This window comes from Heterodontus francisci, chromosome 18, assembly GCF_036365525.1.
Source record: "Heterodontus francisci isolate sHetFra1 chromosome 18, sHetFra1.hap1, whole genome shotgun sequence".
NCBI classification, from domain to species: Eukaryota; Metazoa; Chordata; class Chondrichthyes; order Heterodontiformes; family Heterodontidae; genus Heterodontus; species Heterodontus francisci.
In genome coordinates, this window is record NC_090388.1 from 23,344,384 (window position 1) to 23,363,262 (window position 18,879).

The 18,879-nt window shown below is 43.5% G+C and overlaps 1 protein-coding gene across 1 annotated transcript in view; it reads right to left on the reverse strand.

Moving 5' to 3' along the window:
• Positions 1 to 18,879, reverse strand: part of LOC137379502 (receptor-type tyrosine-protein phosphatase R-like) — a 239,121-nt gene that overhangs the window by 105,758 nt on the left and 114,484 nt on the right. The window contains exon 7 of the mRNA XM_068050422.1: positions 2,098 to 2,284. Within this exon, the coding sequence (XP_067906523.1) occupies positions 2,098 to 2,284 (187 nt within the window). The remainder of the gene's footprint in view (positions 1 to 2,097; positions 2,285 to 18,879) is intronic.

The window sequence follows — 18,879 nt, forward strand, 5'->3', positions numbered from 1 at the left end:
AATGTAAACTAGCAAAAAATATAAAAACAGACTGTAAAAGTTTCCATAGGTACGTAAAAAGGAAACGTTTGATTAAGACAAGTGTGGGTCCATTACAGGCAGAGTCAGGAGAATTTATAATGGGGAATAGAGAAATGGCAGAGAAGCTAAATGATTACTTTGTGTCAGTCTTCACTGAGGAAGATACAAGAAATCTCCCAGAATTAGAGATCCAAGGGATTGGGGGAATGAGGAATTGAAGTTAGTATTAGTAAGAAGATTGCATTGGAAAAATTAATGGGGCTGAAGATTAATAGGTCCTCAGGACCTGATATTCTACATCCCAGAACGTTGAAAGAGGTAGCTATGGAGATAGTGGATGCATTGGTGATCATCTTCCAAAACTCTATAGATTCTAGAGCGGTTCCTGCAGATTGGAAGATCGCAAATATCACCCCACGATGTAAGAAGGGAGGGAGAGAGAATACAGGGAATTACAGACCTGTTAGCCTTACATCAATTGTTGGGAAAATGCTAGAATTGATTCTAAAGGATGTGACAAATGGACACTTGGATAATAATGAGCTAATTGGGTATAATCAACATGGATTTATGAATGGGAAATCATGTTTGACAAACCTGTTGGAGTTTTTTGAGGATGTTACTAACAGAATTGATAAAGGGGAGTCGGTGGACGTGGAATACTTTGATTTTCAGAAGGCTTTTGATAAAGTCCCTCTACAGGAGGTTGGTTAGCAAAATTAAAGCACATGGGATAGGAGGTAATATACTGGCATGGATTAAGGATTGGTTAACAGGCAGTAAGTAGAGAGTAGGAATAAAAGGGTCATTCATGCGTTGGCAAGCTGTGACTAGTGGGGTACCGCAGGGTTCAGTGCTTGGGCCCCAGCTGTTCACAATATACATCAATGATTTGGATGTGGGGACCAAATGTAGTATTTCCAAGTTCGCGGACGACACAAAACTAGGTGGGAATGTGTGTTGTGAGGAAGATGCAAAGCGGCTTCAAGGGGATTTGGACAGACTTAGTGAGTGGGCAAGAACAAGGCAGATGGAATATAATGTGGAAAAATGTGAAGTTATCCACTTTGGTAGGAGAACAGATGTGTAGAGTATTTCTTAAATGGTAAGAGATTAGAAAGTATAGATGTACAAAGGGACCTGGGTGTCCTTGTCAATAAGTTACTGAAAGCTAACATGCAGGTGCAGCAAGCAATTATGAAGGCTAATGGTATGTTAGCCTTTATTGCAAGGGGATTTGAGTACAGGAGTAGTGAAGTCTTGCTTCAATTATATAGAACCTTGATTAGACAACACCTGGAGTACTGTGTGCCGTTTTGGTCCCCTTACCTTAGGAAGGATATTATTGCCATAGAGGTAGTGCAACAAAGGTTCTCCAGATTTGTTCCCAGGATGGCAGGACTGTCCTCTAAAGAGAGATTGGGGAAGCTGGGCCTGTATTCTCTAGAGTTTCGAAGATGGAGAGGTGATCTCATTGAAACCTACAAAATACTTAAAGTGATAGACAGGGTAGATGCAGCTAAGATGTTTCCCCTTGGGACACAATTTCAAAATAAGGGAGAAGCCACTTCGGACAGAGATGAGGAGAAATTTCTTTACTCAGAGAGTTGTGAATCTTTGGAATTCCCAGAAGGCTGTGGAAGTTCAGTCATTGAGTATGTTTAAAGCAGAGATTGACAGATTTCTGAATACCAATGACATAAGGGGATATGAGGATAGTGTGGGAAAAAGGTGTTGAAGTGGATGATTTGCCATGATCATATTGAATGGCGGGGCAGGCCCGATGGGCTGAATGGCCTACTCCTGCTCCTATGTTCCTATGAACTTCATTTATTGAACAGAAATGACAAATTCATATTTTAAAATAGCATTAGACTGACTGAAGTACTTAGCTTTCAGAGAAAAATGTTAAAAACTGTAATCCATTGCTTTATCCTTTCTAGTTCAAATTGCACTGTGGTCTAAAATTGGTCCTGCCATATCCCATGGAATGTAGATAAGAATTTTATACCAATTGCAATCTGTATGATTAAACTGAGCTACTAAATTACAATTTACTTCATACGAGTGTCATACCATGAATTCAGCTTGAAGGGACTGGGCACTTGCTACATATTCTTTCAGTTGCAACCTAGTAAGCACCCGGCTAGCAGTCCGTAGATACTCCAGAAATATTTTTTCACGGGGTGTAGGAGCAATACTGAATGATTCAACATTTCCCAAGGTACTCATATCCAACGTAAGCGATACATTTGAGCCTCTCCTGTGAATTAAGAAAGAGTATTTGAAAATGTTTATCAGACATCGTTTCTTTTCTGGGACCTTTCCCCTATGGGCCTCTCCACACACAGCCATATTATTCAGTGGACAACGAAGAGAGATGATCTACTGCCAGGATTCTGCCAACATACAGCTTGGATTTTTCTCAAAACCCACCTATTTTCAGCAGGTAGAGGAAAATCCAACCCACTCTTAGTACTATAGATTTCTGTTGAAAGTGAATATAATTTATACAACCCTACAACCTTCATTTAAACTCTTGTAATAATCCATATCAAACATTCATACTATACAGCATATAGGTGCAGTCCTAAAAAAATGAACTGCAAAGCATTAGGGCACTTTCATTGTATCAGTTTTTGTAACTTTAACTGTAGCTTCAGGTCCACTTTTTTCATCTGAGAATAATGGACATCTGACAGATTTGAGGTCCCATTTAATTGTAAAGCTAGTATCAATTTCATTACTTTAATGTAATAATACATGGGGATTGAAACCGGTACATGATGGACTTTGATGGATCCAAATCCCTTCACTCATCATAGGAGGGGTGTGATATCACACAATATACAGGATTACTGATTTACAGTGACTAACACACATTGTGTTTATATTATACGGTACACTGAAATTTTTACCCAATGATTTTGGTATCAAATTGTGAGATCTATGTCTACTTCTCATGAAAATTAGATCAATGGCTTTAGACTTTTAGGTTGGTAGATATTTAGCCCCATCTTCAATCTTCCTTTCCTCTCCAAAGTCCTTAAGCATATTGTCATCTTTCAAATCCATGCTAATCTTTCCTACAGCTCGCTATTTGAATCTCTCCAATCTATTTTTCATTTCTGTCATAGCAGTAAAATAACCCTAACTAAAGTCACACATGGTATCCTCTGTGACTGTGATCATAGTGCATTATCCCTCCTTGTCCTTCTCAAACTCTCTGTAGTCTTCAATATGATCGACCACTCCATCGTTTTTTAATGTCTCTTCTCCATTGTCCAGTGTGACTGCCATCGCTTGGTTATCCACTTACCTATCTGATTGCAGCCACAGCATCTCCAGCAATGGCTTCTCTTCTCACTCACATCATTACTTCCAGAACCCACAAAGGATCTATACTTGGCTCCCTTCTCTTCCTCACCTACAGACATCATCCCCAGATGTGGGGTTAACTTCCACATGCACATCAATGACACATAGCTCTACCTCTCCACCACTTCTCTCAACTGCTCTGTACTTGCCTGACATCTAGGCTGGAATTTAACCCCCCCCCCCCCCCAAACGAGTGGGCTGGTGGCGGGGGAAGGTACATAAACTTGAGTGGGAGGCCATTCTGGACCCCTCCCGCTCCCGCTGCAATTTTACGTGGGGTGGCGGCAAGAAACAGCCCATTTGCCCCAGGCCAATGGAGGCCCTTCAGTGGCCAATTAATTGGCAATTAAGGGCCTCCGCCTGCCACCATGGGTATTTTACTCTTGGTGGTCGGACAGCAGAAGCCTCAAAAACCCCGCCTGGTGAAATCAGGTGGCCTTTGGGCTGGTGGGGGGCCCTCCTGTTCGGGCACCCTGTGCCCCATAGAGGCTGAACCTGAAGCCCCAACTGTCCCCAATGCACAACACTCCCCCTGCCCTCCTAATGGGCCCCCCTTGCCTCGTCGGGGCCTGACCAATTGTCTCCAGTCCTAAAAACTTACCTCAGTTCCGGGGCCGTCCGTCATCTTGCTTGCAATGGCTGGGTGTAGTCCCAGCAGTGGTCACCACTCCCAGTGATGCTGCTGGGACTAAGAGCTGCTGGCCCACTGATTGGCCGGCAGCTCCATTAGGTGGGACTTCCTGCCTCAAGGAGGTGGAAGTCCTGCCCAAGACCAATTAAAGGCCTGGGAGTGAAAAATCCTGATGTGGCTCCCCAGGCCTGGTGGAGGTGAGCTTGCCATTGACTTTTCAGCCGGTGGACAGGGTCTCCCACCCAACGAAAAATTCCGGCCTTCATCTTGGATGAGCTTTAACTCCCTCTAATGAGCACCTGAAGCTATTGCCTTCAGCCCCTGCCACAAATGTTGTACCCTTGCCATTGGTTTCATTTCCCTTCCCAAGGCACTGTCTGAAGTTGAACCAGTTTGTTTTCAACTTTAGAATTCTGTTTGACTTCTACCTGAGTGTGTACACCCATATCTTCTCCAACACAAAGACTGTCTACTTCCACCTCTGTAACATTGCCTGCCTCTGCCCTACCTCAGGCGATTTGCTGTTGAAACCATTGATCCTTTGTCACCCTTTCGACTCAATTACTCCAACACTCTCCCTACTGCCCCTATCATATCCCAAGTTACACCCGGCCATCATGCCCATCCTTGCTGAGCTATGTTTGCTCCTGATCCTCCAAAGCCTCAAATTTAAAATTCTTCTCCTTGTAATTAAATTACCCCATGCCCTCATCTCCTCCTACCTGCAGACTCCCTCCTCCAAACTCTGTTCCTATGACTCCAGTATATTGTGCTCTCCCAACTTTCCTTCAACCCATCACTGGCAGCCATGCCTTGAACTGTCTGAATCCTACCTTTTGAAATGTCCTCCTTAAACTCCACCATCTCGTTGGCTCCCTCTCCTCCTTCAAGACCCTCCTTAAGTTCTACTTCATTAGCTAAACTATTAGTCACTCTGTATAATCTCTCCTTCTTTGACACAACATCCATTGTTCTTTGGTCTCAGTGAAGTGCTGTGATATTTTTCCAGGTTAAAGGTGTTACATTTAGTTGTTGCTGCCCAATTGTCCATCACTACTGACATACAGCAGAACTGTGCACTGAAATTATAGATAGAGACCAATTTGGTATCGCTGGTTAATTTGTTCAATGTTGTAGTTGTTTTATCCAAAGTCAAATTGCCAAATTCAAGCGGTCACGTACAAGAACTCTGTTACCACACTTCATAATTTTATAGATTTAATCAGTTGTAGTGCTATGCAGGAATTTTCCCTATATTTTCAACTTCTATACCAGGTGATCATGACTCACATTTTAACATTATATTCTTGCTGGCTCAAGTAGAGCATAAATGCCGACACGGACTGATAGGACCGAATGGCTTGTTTCTGCGCTGTATATCCAGGGGTGGGGACTGGATGTCACAGTGAGCTAACCCATTGCCCCTGGAACCAAGGTTTTATTCCATCCCAAACATATGGCATTATGTGAAATAAATTAGGGCAATGTAAACCCATTTCCTATGAGTACACATTGCAACACCAAAAAACTGCCCACGAATTGACAGTCTTGCTCTAATGGAAGGCTGGTTGGCTGCAAGCTGATCATAAATTTGTCAAAAGGGCTTTGAAAGGCACTTTTCCCATCTACAATCGCGAGCGTCCCAGTTTCAGTGATGTCAAGGCTTCAAACATGTGGGGCTGCAAGATGGATTTACATTTTCAAACAGTTGGTGACAATTTATATTTGGTGACATTTTATAGTCGATCAAGAGTAAAATTTATAGAACAATATTTTAACTCCCTCCAAAATACTTTAGTTTCTTAAAAGCACAGTGTTTTTAATTACCTGAAACTGTATTTTGGCAGTGCTGAACTGACTGCTTTTATTAGCCAGTTTCCTAGTGGCTTAAAGAGGGACTCGTGCAGTTTAACTGCATAGTCAGGAAAGTTGCCATTGGCATGAGGTTAATGTATGTTGTGTAAATAAACATTTTCAAAGATTCGTTCATTTTACACTAGTATCTTATTATCTAATTATGGACAGTAACCTCTGCTTTTAGGTGAAACAGTCTCAATTGCTATTCATTTTGCTGCTGTGTTGAGGTTCTTGATAAATCCGTATACAGAAGAGTACCAGGCAGCTTGTGGAGGAAATTCTGTGCCTGACTTTAATGATGCCCGTTATTTCCAAAGTTTGAAGTGGGTGGTGTATTGAAAATTAGACAAAGCTATAAATTCGTGACACTGTGCCTGAAATGTCCATTTTATGTAATCAGTATAAAAAGGAGTGGTCTTTAAAAATGTGATTAATGGAATATTTACCTCAAAAATGTATAAAAGGAAGCTCCACCTGCCCATCACACCAGACCACCTGACTACGCAAGGCCATATATCATGGAATAGGTCACAGCCCAGTTTTCGTATTTTGCTAAAATTATGCCATTGCTCATTACGGTGTAAAAGTATTTTATCAGATGATGGTTTTAAACTGTTTATTTAAGCGCTGTCATTTCTTTAAATACTCTCTGCAATGTTTGTTCAGAGCTCTCCAAACGCGGAACGCCCACAGCCCTGATCCTCGGCCTTCGGTTCATTTGTTGGGTTGGGATTTAACTAAACTGGACGTTTGTCTGTTGAGAGTCATTGCACTCTAACCTCCTGCATTTAGATTAGGGAGTTGCTTCCTCTTTGTACACCAATTCCCCCTCCTCCATGTACTGCTCCACTGCCACTCTGGTTTGATCTGCTGAGTTAACTGAAGTGACAAGTATGCAGGTGGAAGGAAGACATTAACTAGATGGAAGATCATCTCTGGCCATGCAGCGGGATGAGGGATTTGGTTTCATCTCAAAGAGGTGAATTCATGCCACTGCAAAAACAAACATGCCATTCCCAGTAGATCTCAGATAAAAAAGTTTCTTCCAACCATTAAGAGCACAATACGATTGTCTGAACCATGGAACAAAAAAAAGGCTAATTTGTTTCTTTCCTGCAATTATATGTCTCAAAATTTGTGGAATACAAGTTGGGCTGGAGTGTGTTACAATTTTGGAAGACACTCAGGAAGTTGTATATTGTACCGCTTTATCCAAGAATCTTGCTTCAAGTTTGGCAATAATTTAAATCCATATAAATAAACCAAGTGATCAAATTTTCACACGTCCAGTTGTTTGCAACACCATTACCTCAAAAACCGGGCAAGTATTCAGTTAAAATGGCCACAGTAACTGACCCCATCAGTCCTGCAGCCTTGAAATTGAGAGGTCTGCATTCAAACTACACGGGTCACTGCGATCATTGCTCCTCCACTGCTGCTGCCTTCCCAGATCACTGGCAACCACTATCCAGCCTTCCCGATCCCAACCACTGCTACCCACCAATCCCAACAGGTGCCACCCACAGATCCTGACCACTGCTTTCAATTGATCCCGAACAGCGCTTCCCACCGATCCCGACTGGCGCTTCTCACTGATCCCAACCACTGCTACCCACCGACCCCAACCGCTGCTACCCACCGGTCCCGACCGATGCTTCCCACAGGTCCCGACCGGTGATTCCCACCGACCCCGACCACTGCTACCCACCGGTCCCGACCGATGCTTCCCACAGATCCCGACCGGTGATTCCCACTGACCCCGACCACTGCTACCCACCGATCCCGACAGATGCCACCCACCAGTCCCGACTACTGCTACCCACAGATCCTGACCGGCACTTCCCACCGATCCCGACCACTGCTACCCATCGACCCCAACTGGCGTTACTCACCGATCCTGATTAATGCTTCCCACTGATCCCGACCAGCACTACCCACCGATATCAACCAGCACTGCCCATCGATGCTGACCACTGCTACCCACTGATTCTGACCGCTGCTTCCCACTGATTCTGACCACTGCTTCCGACTGATCCCGATCAGCGCTTCCCACCGATCCTGACCACTGCTTCCCACTGATTCTGACCACTGCTTCCCACCGATCCCGATCAGCGCTTCCCACCGATCCTGACCACTGCTTCCCACTGATTCTGATCAGCACTTCCCACTGATCCCGAACACTGCTTCCCACCGATCCTGATCAGCGCTGCTCACCGATCCTGACCACCACTCTCCATTGCTTCCTGACCAGCGCTTCCCACCCTATCCGACCAGCGCTACTCCGTGTTCCTGACCAACGCTATCCTCTTTCCTGATCATTGCTACCCTCACTCACGAGCATCGATATCCTCCCTCTTGGCCACTGCTACCCACCCTCTCGATCACCGCTCCTGTCTCGGATTTCTGGTTAGTATGACACACTATCTCAGTTCTCGGACTATACTAAAGTGCATCACTGTAATGAATTATCGTTACAAAGTGTAGCCAGTGTTGTTATATAGGTAAATGTTCTATATGTCAAAATATAATGAAATTTACATTGAAATCAAAAAAATTGTTGACTAAATATATTTAAGGGATAAAGAAAATGAGCTTGGATTCAAATAGTGGCATATTGAACTTTAAGAATGTCCCAAAGTACTTTGCTATCAATGAGTCACTTCTGACATGTAGTCACTGTTGTTGTGTAGGCCAATACAGCAACTGCACACAGCAAGGTTGCACAAACAGCAAATGAATACATTGCTCTATCATCTGCTTTTGATGATAACAATCAGATAATCTGTTTTCGTGATGTTGGTTGAAGGACAAATATTAGCCAGAAAAGCAGAACTCTCTACACTTCTTCAATTAATACCACAGCATCTTTCACATCCTCCTGAATAGGTACAGAGAGCCTCAGTTTATTATCTTATCCAACAAGCATCACTCCCTGAGGACTTAGTGCCAACTTAGTTTTGATGCTGAAGTCCACAGTGTGGCTTGAACCTCATATGTGAGGCACTACCAACTAAAGCAAGCTGATAATAATTAAGAAATGTTCTGCAGAAATCACCCCTTTATTATTTAATCTGTTTCATGGATCTTTTGGTATAGTAAGACCATTATTACCAAGTTTGCAATCTTATCTGTCTGGTGTAAATTCAGTTTCTTTTTTAATTTCTAACTTGAAAGTGATCAGTTAACAGGATGACAACATAGACAACAAACAGCCAAAATTAGTGATGGTTATTAAATTATGATAAAGAGCAATGCTAGTGATAGCAACTAGGAATTGGGGGTGGGGGGTATGAAAATTACAATGCACATGTGAGAGATGATGCGCTACTAATAAATCACGAGCCTTCCTGGTTAAATGATGTTTATGTCATCATTAAGTGCGACAATTGTTTTAACTGGCATCAATGCCACCATTTCAAAATCTACCAAATGATACCCAGGTCTGGATTTTGTTTGAAGGCTGCAGGTTCTGATGGCGGTAGCGAAAGCGGGTGTTTCCGCTCGAGTGTCATGCGGCCGGCCGAACGCGATCACGAGGCTGTCAGCCAGTTAAGTACCTGGAGGCTGGGGGCCTGTCAAATTAATGGGCAGAGGCGGGCAACAAGCATTGATGGCAGCATCACCTGACTCAAAGTCAGGTACTGGTGCCATATTTAAAGGGCTGCCAGCCCTTCATATATTGCTGTCTTGCTCTTAACAATTGCCTCAGCAACATTGTTGAAGGGCCCTGCACCCATGGATTGGAATTCAAGACCCCTGAACCCCTGGACTATTCACAGGCCATTCCCCACCCCCCACCCCAATTAGTGATGGCACTTTCACAGGCCTTCTGCCGCCGTCAGGCAATGGCCTCCATGTCACACTCTCCCCCTTCCAATAAATGTTGCCTTTCAGTATAATGAGAGCAAAATACTGCAGATGCTGGAAATCTGAAACAAAAACATGAGTTAGAAGATTGCTGGAAATACTCAGCAGGTCTGTCAGCATCTGTGGAGAGAGAAGCAAAGTTAATGTTTCAGGTCTGTGACCTTTCATCAGAACTGGCAAAGGTTAGAAAAGAATTAGGTTTTAAGCAAGTGAAGGGTAGGGGGTGGGAGAGGGGAATGCCTCCCGTCCCCTGTCAGCATTCCAAAGGGATTATTCCCTCTGTGACACCCTGGGTCCAGTCCTCCATTACCCCTGACACCTCGTCCCCTTCCCATGGCACCTTCCCATGCAATCGCAGGAGGTGTAATACCGTCCCTTTTACCTCCTCTCTCCTCACTATCCAAGGCCCCAAACACACCTTTCAGGTGAAGCAGTGATTTACTTGTACTTCTTTCAATTTAGTATACTGTATTCGCTGCTCACAATGCGGTCTCCTCTACAACACCTCCGCTCAGTCCGAAAGCATGACCCCGAGGCTTCCGATCGCTTGTCATTTCAACACTCCCCCCTCTTTCATGCCAACATTTCTGTCTTTGGCCTGCTCCAACGTTCCAATGAACATCAACACAAGCTCATAGAACAGCACCTGATCTTTTGATTAGGCACTCTCCAGCCTTGCGGACTGAACATTGAGTTCAATAATGTCAGAGCATGATTGGCTTTTTTTTTAGTATTTTATTTTTTAACCATGTGCCTGCTTTTCATATAGTCAGAGCTGTTCATTATTCTGCTATTAACACTCTCTCTGGACTAATGCTTTGTCTTTCACTACAAGCATTAACACACTCTTTGCCTTTGTCCCAGGACAGCTTTGTTATTTAATCTTTCCTGCCCTCTGCCCTATCAAACACCTGCCCCTTTGTTCTCTCCCCCATCCCCCCTCCCCTTCACTTGCTTAAAACCTAATTCTTTTCTAATCTGTGCCACTTCTGATGAAAGGTCACAGACCTGAAATGTTAACTTTGCTTCTCTCTCCACAGATGCTGCCAAACCTGTTGAGTATTTCCAATACTTTTTTTTTATTGCCTTTCAGTATGGCTGGCTGTCAGAGGCAGCACTGAACCCTCCCCTCACTGCCGCCACCTTTTAGCCGGTCAGGGCTCTGAAGATGAATCCCATGTGCTGTTCACAGAATACAAAATGCAGTGCAAAATTCCAGTCAATTGTCTTTAAATTCAAGTTAATTGCCTTCAAAACTATCTCAATTGATGTCCCATTGAGTTGTTGTCAGAAGTCCGCCCTTCATCGTTCCCACCACTCGTAAAATTCGGAAGCAACGTCATGACATCGGACTTCCGTGCAAGCGTGTCTCAACCATATTTTTCAGCCTCCCGTCACCACCTACCTTGCTCTTACAGGCCCAGTAAAATTCTGGCCTCAGTGCCTGAAAGTTGAGTTTCATGAGTCAATCTTTGAAATTAGCAGGTCTCTGAGCAGAGTTGATTTGAAAGCAAATTGGCGTGTATCATAGAAACATAGAAAAAATAGGAGCAGAGTAGGCCATTCGGCCCTTCGAGCCTGCATCGCCATTCAATACGATCATGGCTGATCATCCAAACTCAGTACCTTGTTCCCGCTTTCTCCCCGTATCTCTTGATCCCTTTAGCCCTAAGAACTATATCTAACTCTTTCTTGTGCCACATCATTTTTTTTACAAATGAGACAGAGTGCTTTGTAACATTTCTTTTAATATCAAGGGTTACTGAAGTAAAGGAAATACTATTGTAGGCCTTTCTGCAAATAGAAAGTTTGGTTTTATAGGTCTGATCTACATAGCTCATTGGATAACTATCCCTAACATGTTAAATTAGAAGCTGATCTCAGTGAAAATAACTTGCGTAAATGGTGTATAGAAATCAAATGGGATTTCACACAATGAAACAATTATGTTCATTCTTTGCGAATATATCAGTACAATAAGAACAAAGGAACAATGGATGAATATTTGATCACATACCTCCTTTGACTGTTTACTGCAGAATTTTATATGTGAATATTACAGTGAACCAATAAATCACGCTGTAGGAATGTTTTATGCATGCCAGTGGAGTTTGTTCAGGATGCTGTCCTTTTAATGCCTGGGCAAAGCAACAGCATAAGCCTCTAGTGCGGATATCTGCTATAATCAGAATGACTGAACCCCGCTCTCTGAACAATGAAGGCCACCTTGGATGTGACAAAGCTATTCCAACCTCAGCAGGTCCAAATTGGCTGAGGAAATTATGTTTGACAAGCATTTCTGGACTAAGGTTTTATGCAATCGGTATCTGGTAGCGACAGGAACCACTCAGTATCCTGTGAAGGAAAACAGCTGACACGAGAGCAATTTCAGCTTTCCCCTTTTAATCATGCTTTCTAATGTACTGCCAATGTCCCTCTGTCCTGGCCATGATAAGATTAGTACACTAAGTCTAAGGGAACTGACGACTCACAAATACTAGTTACACAACCTTCCTTGTGTTCCTGTAGATTAATTTGACTGCAAAATTATTTTTTAGCACGCAATGCAACAAACAGAAGTCTACACATGCTCTCAGCAATGAAGTTTGCAACAATTTTCACAGAACTGACATTTCATAGAGATTAAACCTACTTATAATGGTGTTCAGAATGTTTCACAAAATTTCAGTGGAAAAAGTAAAGTTCTCAAATTTTATCTAAATATCCAGATTCAACAAATGCTGTATCAACTGTTCAAATCAAGGTTCAAACAGTTAAACACCATTTCAATTAATACAAAAACTGAATTATTTTTCTCTCGGTAAATGAGCAATTCCATTAGAAGTTAAATGGACAATGTACATCTAACAATTGGGTTGTGAAATCATTAGTTGAACAATCAATTTATTGCACTGTTAATAATGTAAAGTTAGATTATTAAAATTCTAATCACTCGTAACTGTTCATTGTTAAGGAAAAGGGAGTGACTCACTGTAAAGGAAATCCCTTAAGTGCCACCTTTATTCATTTGCCATTATTGCTACTGACTTGATCCTTAAATGTCATGCATGCATCTTTAGCATTTTTTTACAAAATTTCTCCCTTGCCTTTCCTTAAGACATTGGCTCGTGGCTTGAATATGGATTCATAGGTGGTAAGTACTGCAGTGTTTGATCGATCAGGGTTTGATTGTATCAGTCTGTCCACTTATCTGTGTTCACTGTGTTTGATTGTTTAAGCCTCTGGGTGGAGCTGCAGAGCAAAAGTGAAGTAACTTCTATCATAATTTTGCTTCTAATCACGCAGAGATTGTGGAGCCTCTTCGGAAGATACTTCATAAAGACGCTCAATGGGAATGAACCGTCGCACAGTAATCAGCATTTGAAATGTTAAAGGCAATGATAGCATCTCCACCAGTCCTCGCGCATTTCAGCTCACATGCGAAAACGTATGTCATGACAGACGTGTCGGGAAGTGCAATTGGTGCTGTATTCTCACAGTCCATTGATGGACGCGAATGACTAATAGCTTCTGCGTCACGCCCGTTGTTGGACACTGAACATAAATATTCTACTGGAGAGTAGGAAGCATTAACCTGTATCTATGCATATGCACATTGGCACATATATCTTTTTCGTAGAAAGTTTACTCTTCGCACCGATCACAAAGCATTGACTACATTGTTAGCTACGTCAGGATCAGGTCACTGACCTCTACGCATCTACAGATGGTCAGATCATCTACATCAGTATAACTTTGAGGTCAAGTACCTTGTGGGTTCACACAACCTAGTAACGGATATGCTTAGCTGTAATACTGTCGCAAATAGTGTTAGTGACAGCATAGCAACTTGCGACGTTGAAGACTACGTGATTGCAGTGATTTCGTGCATTACCATGAATCTTGTTACATGAAAGGAGTTTTAGAGTCAGCAGCAGATGACATACTTCAGCAAGTAAATCGATACCTCAAATCTGAGTGGCCTCGTGATATAGGGGAAGAACTGATCCCGTTTGACAGAGTACGCAATAAACTTGCATTGTTTGGCGATAACTGTATTGCACGTGGCACTACAGCAACGTGTATTGCATTTGCCCATGAAGGACATCCGGATGTTGTTAAGATGAAACAATGATCCCGTGAAGCAGTCTGGTGGCCAGGAATAGATCGCTGTAGAGAAGAGTTCATTAGGAACTGCGCCGCTTGTGCACTCAGTGAAAAATCTGCTAAACCTTGTCCTGCGCCTCTACAACCGACCCCATGGCCAACAAAACCATGGCAACAACTTCAAGTTGATAATTTTGGAGAAGTGCATGCAGCCCCTAGGAATCACCGTTTTTTGCTTGTTGTTCACGATCTCCATAGCAAATGGCCAGAAATTGCTACAGGAAGTTCCATTACAACCAGTTCAGTCATTGGCATTCTGGACAAGTTATTTCTAAATTGGGGTTTGCCGGAGACCAGACAATGGACCGCAGTTAGTTTCAAGTCAATTCATGGAATTCTGAGCCAGTTACAGAATCCATCACCATCTGATGTCACACTACAACCCACAATTGAATGGTGGCGTTGACCGGTTCAACAGGAGAGTCTGAAAGCTAGAATGTCAGAGGGGAGAACATTCGAACAGTCCGTTCACATCCTCCTCCCCACATACCGATCCACCCCACACTCTCTGAACAGCAAGACACCAACTGAATTTATGATAGGTCATAACATTCGCATGCCACTGACCATTTTTAAGCCACCATTACCAGTTAACGAGGATGTCAGAGCGAAAGCAGATGACAAGATAAAACAAAAGCATACTTTGACAAACATACAGGAGTAAGGGAACCATAGTTTAAAACTGAAGATTGGGTTCAAATCAAATGGTCAAATCACGACCAAAAACTTGCTTCATCAGGATCAGGTCCAAAGCAGATTAAACATTTGCTCGGTACCAATGCTTATCTGTTGGCTGACAACAGCAAGTGGAATGCGAGAAGTTTGATCAGGAGCAGACCTGGGTATTTTGACGATAATGGCTATGAGGATACATTTCCTTTTCCTATGAATGATATTGATAATATCAAGCTGATCAAACAGATCTACAACTTCAAATTCGCAAATCTAATCGCAGACCTAAGAGACCTTCCTATCTCAAAGACTATTTCTGTACTTAGAGAAAACAGACTAGTTGAATGTTAAGAAATAATTTGATGTATATATGCTTGTTGTTTGGAATACTTTAATTTAAAAATAATGGGCTGAATTTTACTCTGCCCCAGCGGGTTGGATGGTGGCGTAGGGGCAGCGTAAAATTGAGCGGGAGGCTCCGGGAGGCCTACCCGCCCCGCTCCCACCTCCGGTCAACTTTACAGCAGTCGGGCGGTGGGGGAAACGGCCCGCCCGCCCGAGACCAATCAAGGCCCTTAAGTGGGCACTTAACAGCCACTTAAGGGCCCTAGCCCACCTCCAGGGTATTTTACCCGTGGCAAGCGGGAATGCTGGGGATAAGAAAGACTGCCCAGCGATAGCTGCCGGCTTTTCCGTGCCGCGGGGGGGGGGGGGGGCATGGCTGTCAGGCACAGGGTGCCCAATTGAGAGCTGCCCCCGCCTCCCAACCCACCCCCGGGACCCAAGGCCCCCCCTCCCCCCAAATGACCACTCCAGCCTCACCAGGGAATGACCGATCTCACTGGTGAGGCATGCCCAACTTACCTTCGCTCCTGGCTCCTTGGTGTCTGCTGGGCTGCATTCCCAGTGGTGGCCACCATTCGTGGTGGTGCTGCTGGGCCTAGGCTTTGGCCAGCAGCTCACTGAGGCAGGACTTCCTCCCTGAAGCGGATGGAAGTCCCGCCTTGGGACAATTAAAGCCCAGGGACCTGCAAAATGTGGGACAGATCCCCGGGCTAGGCGAAAGTGGGTTCGCCACCTACCTTTATGTCAGTGGCGAATTCCCATCTGCCTAAGGTAAAATCCAGCCCAATGTCTTTGGTCAAAAGGGGGCAAAATGTAGTGTTTGATCGATCAGGGTTTGATTGTATCAGTCTATCCACTTATCTGTGTTCACTGTGTTTGATTGCTTAAGCCTCCGCATGGAGCTGCAGAGCAAAACTGAAACTGAGACAGACACTCTGCTAGAAACTTCCAGAGAATACTGGCTGCTCTCAAGACATGTACTGATATCCTGTAAAAACTTTTAAGTTTATGTGTTGTAAATAAACCAGTTGGTTAACACAAAGTGTGATATCTGCATTGCTTTGAGTTAAATCAGATATTACAAACTAAACCCAGTAACCCAGCATAAACAGAACAAATACTTTCCACTACTATCTCCATTCCTCTGACTCTAGCCTGTTGTGAACTCCCTGCCCTTTCGAAACATAGAAAATAGGAGCAGTAAATTTGTCCCTCACTATTGGCAGCTGTGCCTTCATCCATTGAGGCTCCATGCACTCGAATTTGCCATTTAGAAAGAAACAATTTACATTTATATCGTGCCTTCTGAGTCCTCAGGACTTTACAAAATCCTTCAAGGACAATTAAATACTATTAAAGCATAGTCTCTGGTGTAATGAAGAGACATTGAGTCAGCCAATTTATGCATAGCAAGAGCCCACAACCAGCAATGTGATAAATGACCAAATAATCTATTTTTGAAGTATAAATGTTGGCCAGGACACCAGTTCTGATCTTTGAATAATGCCATGGTATTATTTACATCCAACTGAGAAAGTATATAGGGCCTCAGTTAATAACTCAGCTAAAAGATAGCATTTCTAGCAATGCAGAATTCCTTCAGTATCAGCTTTGATTTGTATGCTTAAGTTCTGGAGTGGGACTTGAATCCACAATCTTCTAACTCACTGGTAAGAGTGCTACCCACTGAGCCACAGCCAACCCTTGCATGGGAGGCAAGGTTATTGATGAGGCAGCTGAAGATGGTTGGACTGAGAACACCAGCCTGAAGAAATCCTGCAACACTGACTGGGGATGAGATGATTGACCTCCAGCAACCACAACCATCTTCCTTTGTGCTCAGTGGGACTCCAAACAGTGGAGAGTTTTCCCACTGATTCCCATTGACTACAATTTTATCAGGGCTCCTTGATGCCAGACTTGGGCAAGGGTTTATGGTCCCCCCGAGGCAGGGAAGGAGGGGTGTAGGCAGGGAGTATCGCGACAGGTGGCGGGGGTTGGTGGGCAGAGGGCCCGTTGCCTTCTGTGGCCCTCTGATTGGTTGGCAGCTTGTGGAGGCAGGATCTGGCTTGTGAATCTTTATTGAAAAACACTGGAGAATCGCTCCGGGGGCAGGCACGAAAATGCAGAGGCGGGGCTCCCCTGCCTTTTTGGCCCGGTGTCGGGAGCCCCGCCTCCTACACAAAATCCAGCTCTTGATGTCACTCTCACCTCACCTTTGGAATTTAGCTTTTTTTGTCCATGTTTGGGCCAGAGCTGTAATGAGGTCTGGAGCGATTAGTGCCTGAACCAGTACTGAGCATCAGCGAGGCTTGACAGAGCTGTTTATTATTCTGCCATTAACACTCTTGCTAGACAAATGCTTTGTCTTTTACTACAACTATTACCACTCCCTTTGCTTTTTGTTCCAAGACATCTTCGTCATTTAATCTCTCCTGCCCTCCACCCTATCCCAGACCTTCCCTTTTGTTCTGCTTCTCCCCTCCCCCTTTTCACTTGCTCAAAACCTATTATATTTCTATCCTTTGCCAGTTCTGTTGAAAGGTTCTCTCTGCACAGATGCCGCCAGACCTGCTGAGTATTTTCAGCACTTTGTTTTTATTTCAGATTTCCAGCATACACAGTATTTTGCTTTCATATCATATTGGTGAGTAAGTGTCACTTGATAGCATTGTCAATGACCCCGTCCCTCGCTCTATTTATGAATATGAGTGGACTGATGTGGCGGTAATTGACCAGATTGGATTTGTCCTGCTTCTTGTGGACAGGAAATACCTGGGCTATTTTTCATTTTGTCAGGTAACCAGTGTTGTAGCTGTACTGGAACAGCTTGGCTCGAGGTGCACTAGTTCTGGAACACAAATCTTCAGTACCACAACTGGGATGCTGTCAGAACTCAAAGCGTTTGCTGTATCCACTGTGTTCAGATTTGGTTCTGTGATGGTGGGGATCTCAGGAGCAGGGTGAGATGGATTATCTATTTGGTACTTTTGGTTCATGATGGTTGCAAACGCTTCAGCCATATCTTTGGCATTCATGTGCTGGGCTCCCCCATCATTGAAGGTGAGGATGTTCATACAGCCTTCTCCTCCCGTTAGTTGTTTAATTGCCCACCACCAGTAAAAAGTGGGGAGGATTCAGGTGAGGGGAAATTCATAAATCTTAAAGAGAAACTTCAAAACCACAGAGCAGTGTAGCAATTTGAGCAAAGATGAGCAGAGTATGACAGGAAGGGGCAAAAAGTTTAACAATAATAATGCATCAGTGAATAAGGTCAAATTAGGGGAAAATGGTAAAAAGTTAAAATTAACGACACTTATCTGAATGCATGAAGCATTCATAACAAAATAGATAAATTAATAGCACAAATAGAGATGAATGGTTTTGATCTAATAGCCATTACAGAAATGTGGTTGCATTATGACCAAGGTTGGGAACTACAGATCCCAGGATACTTGACATTTTTAAAGACAGACAAAATATAAAAGGAGGGGGATGTCTGATAATAAAGGATGACATAAGGACAGTAGTGAGGAAGGATATTGGCTCAGAGGAGCAGGAAGTAGAATAAGAATAGCTGGAGATAAGAACTAAGGGTCAGAAAATGCCAGTGGGAGTGGTTTATAGGCTCCCTAACAGCAACTATACTGTTGGATAGAGTATTAATCAAGAAATAAGAGGAGCTTTTAACAAAGACAATGCAATAATCGTGGGAGACTTTAATTTTATTTAGACTGGAAAAATCAAATCAGCAAAAGTAGTTTGGAGGATAAGTTCATGGAATGCATTTAAGACAGTTTCCTACAGCAGAACATCATGGAACCAGCCATGGAAAAGACCATTTTAGATTGGTAGCACAGAACTTGAGTATTGCTGAAAAAAGAGACATGCTGTTGAACCTTATCATCTTGCATGCATCAGGTCAGATGCAAGAATGCCAA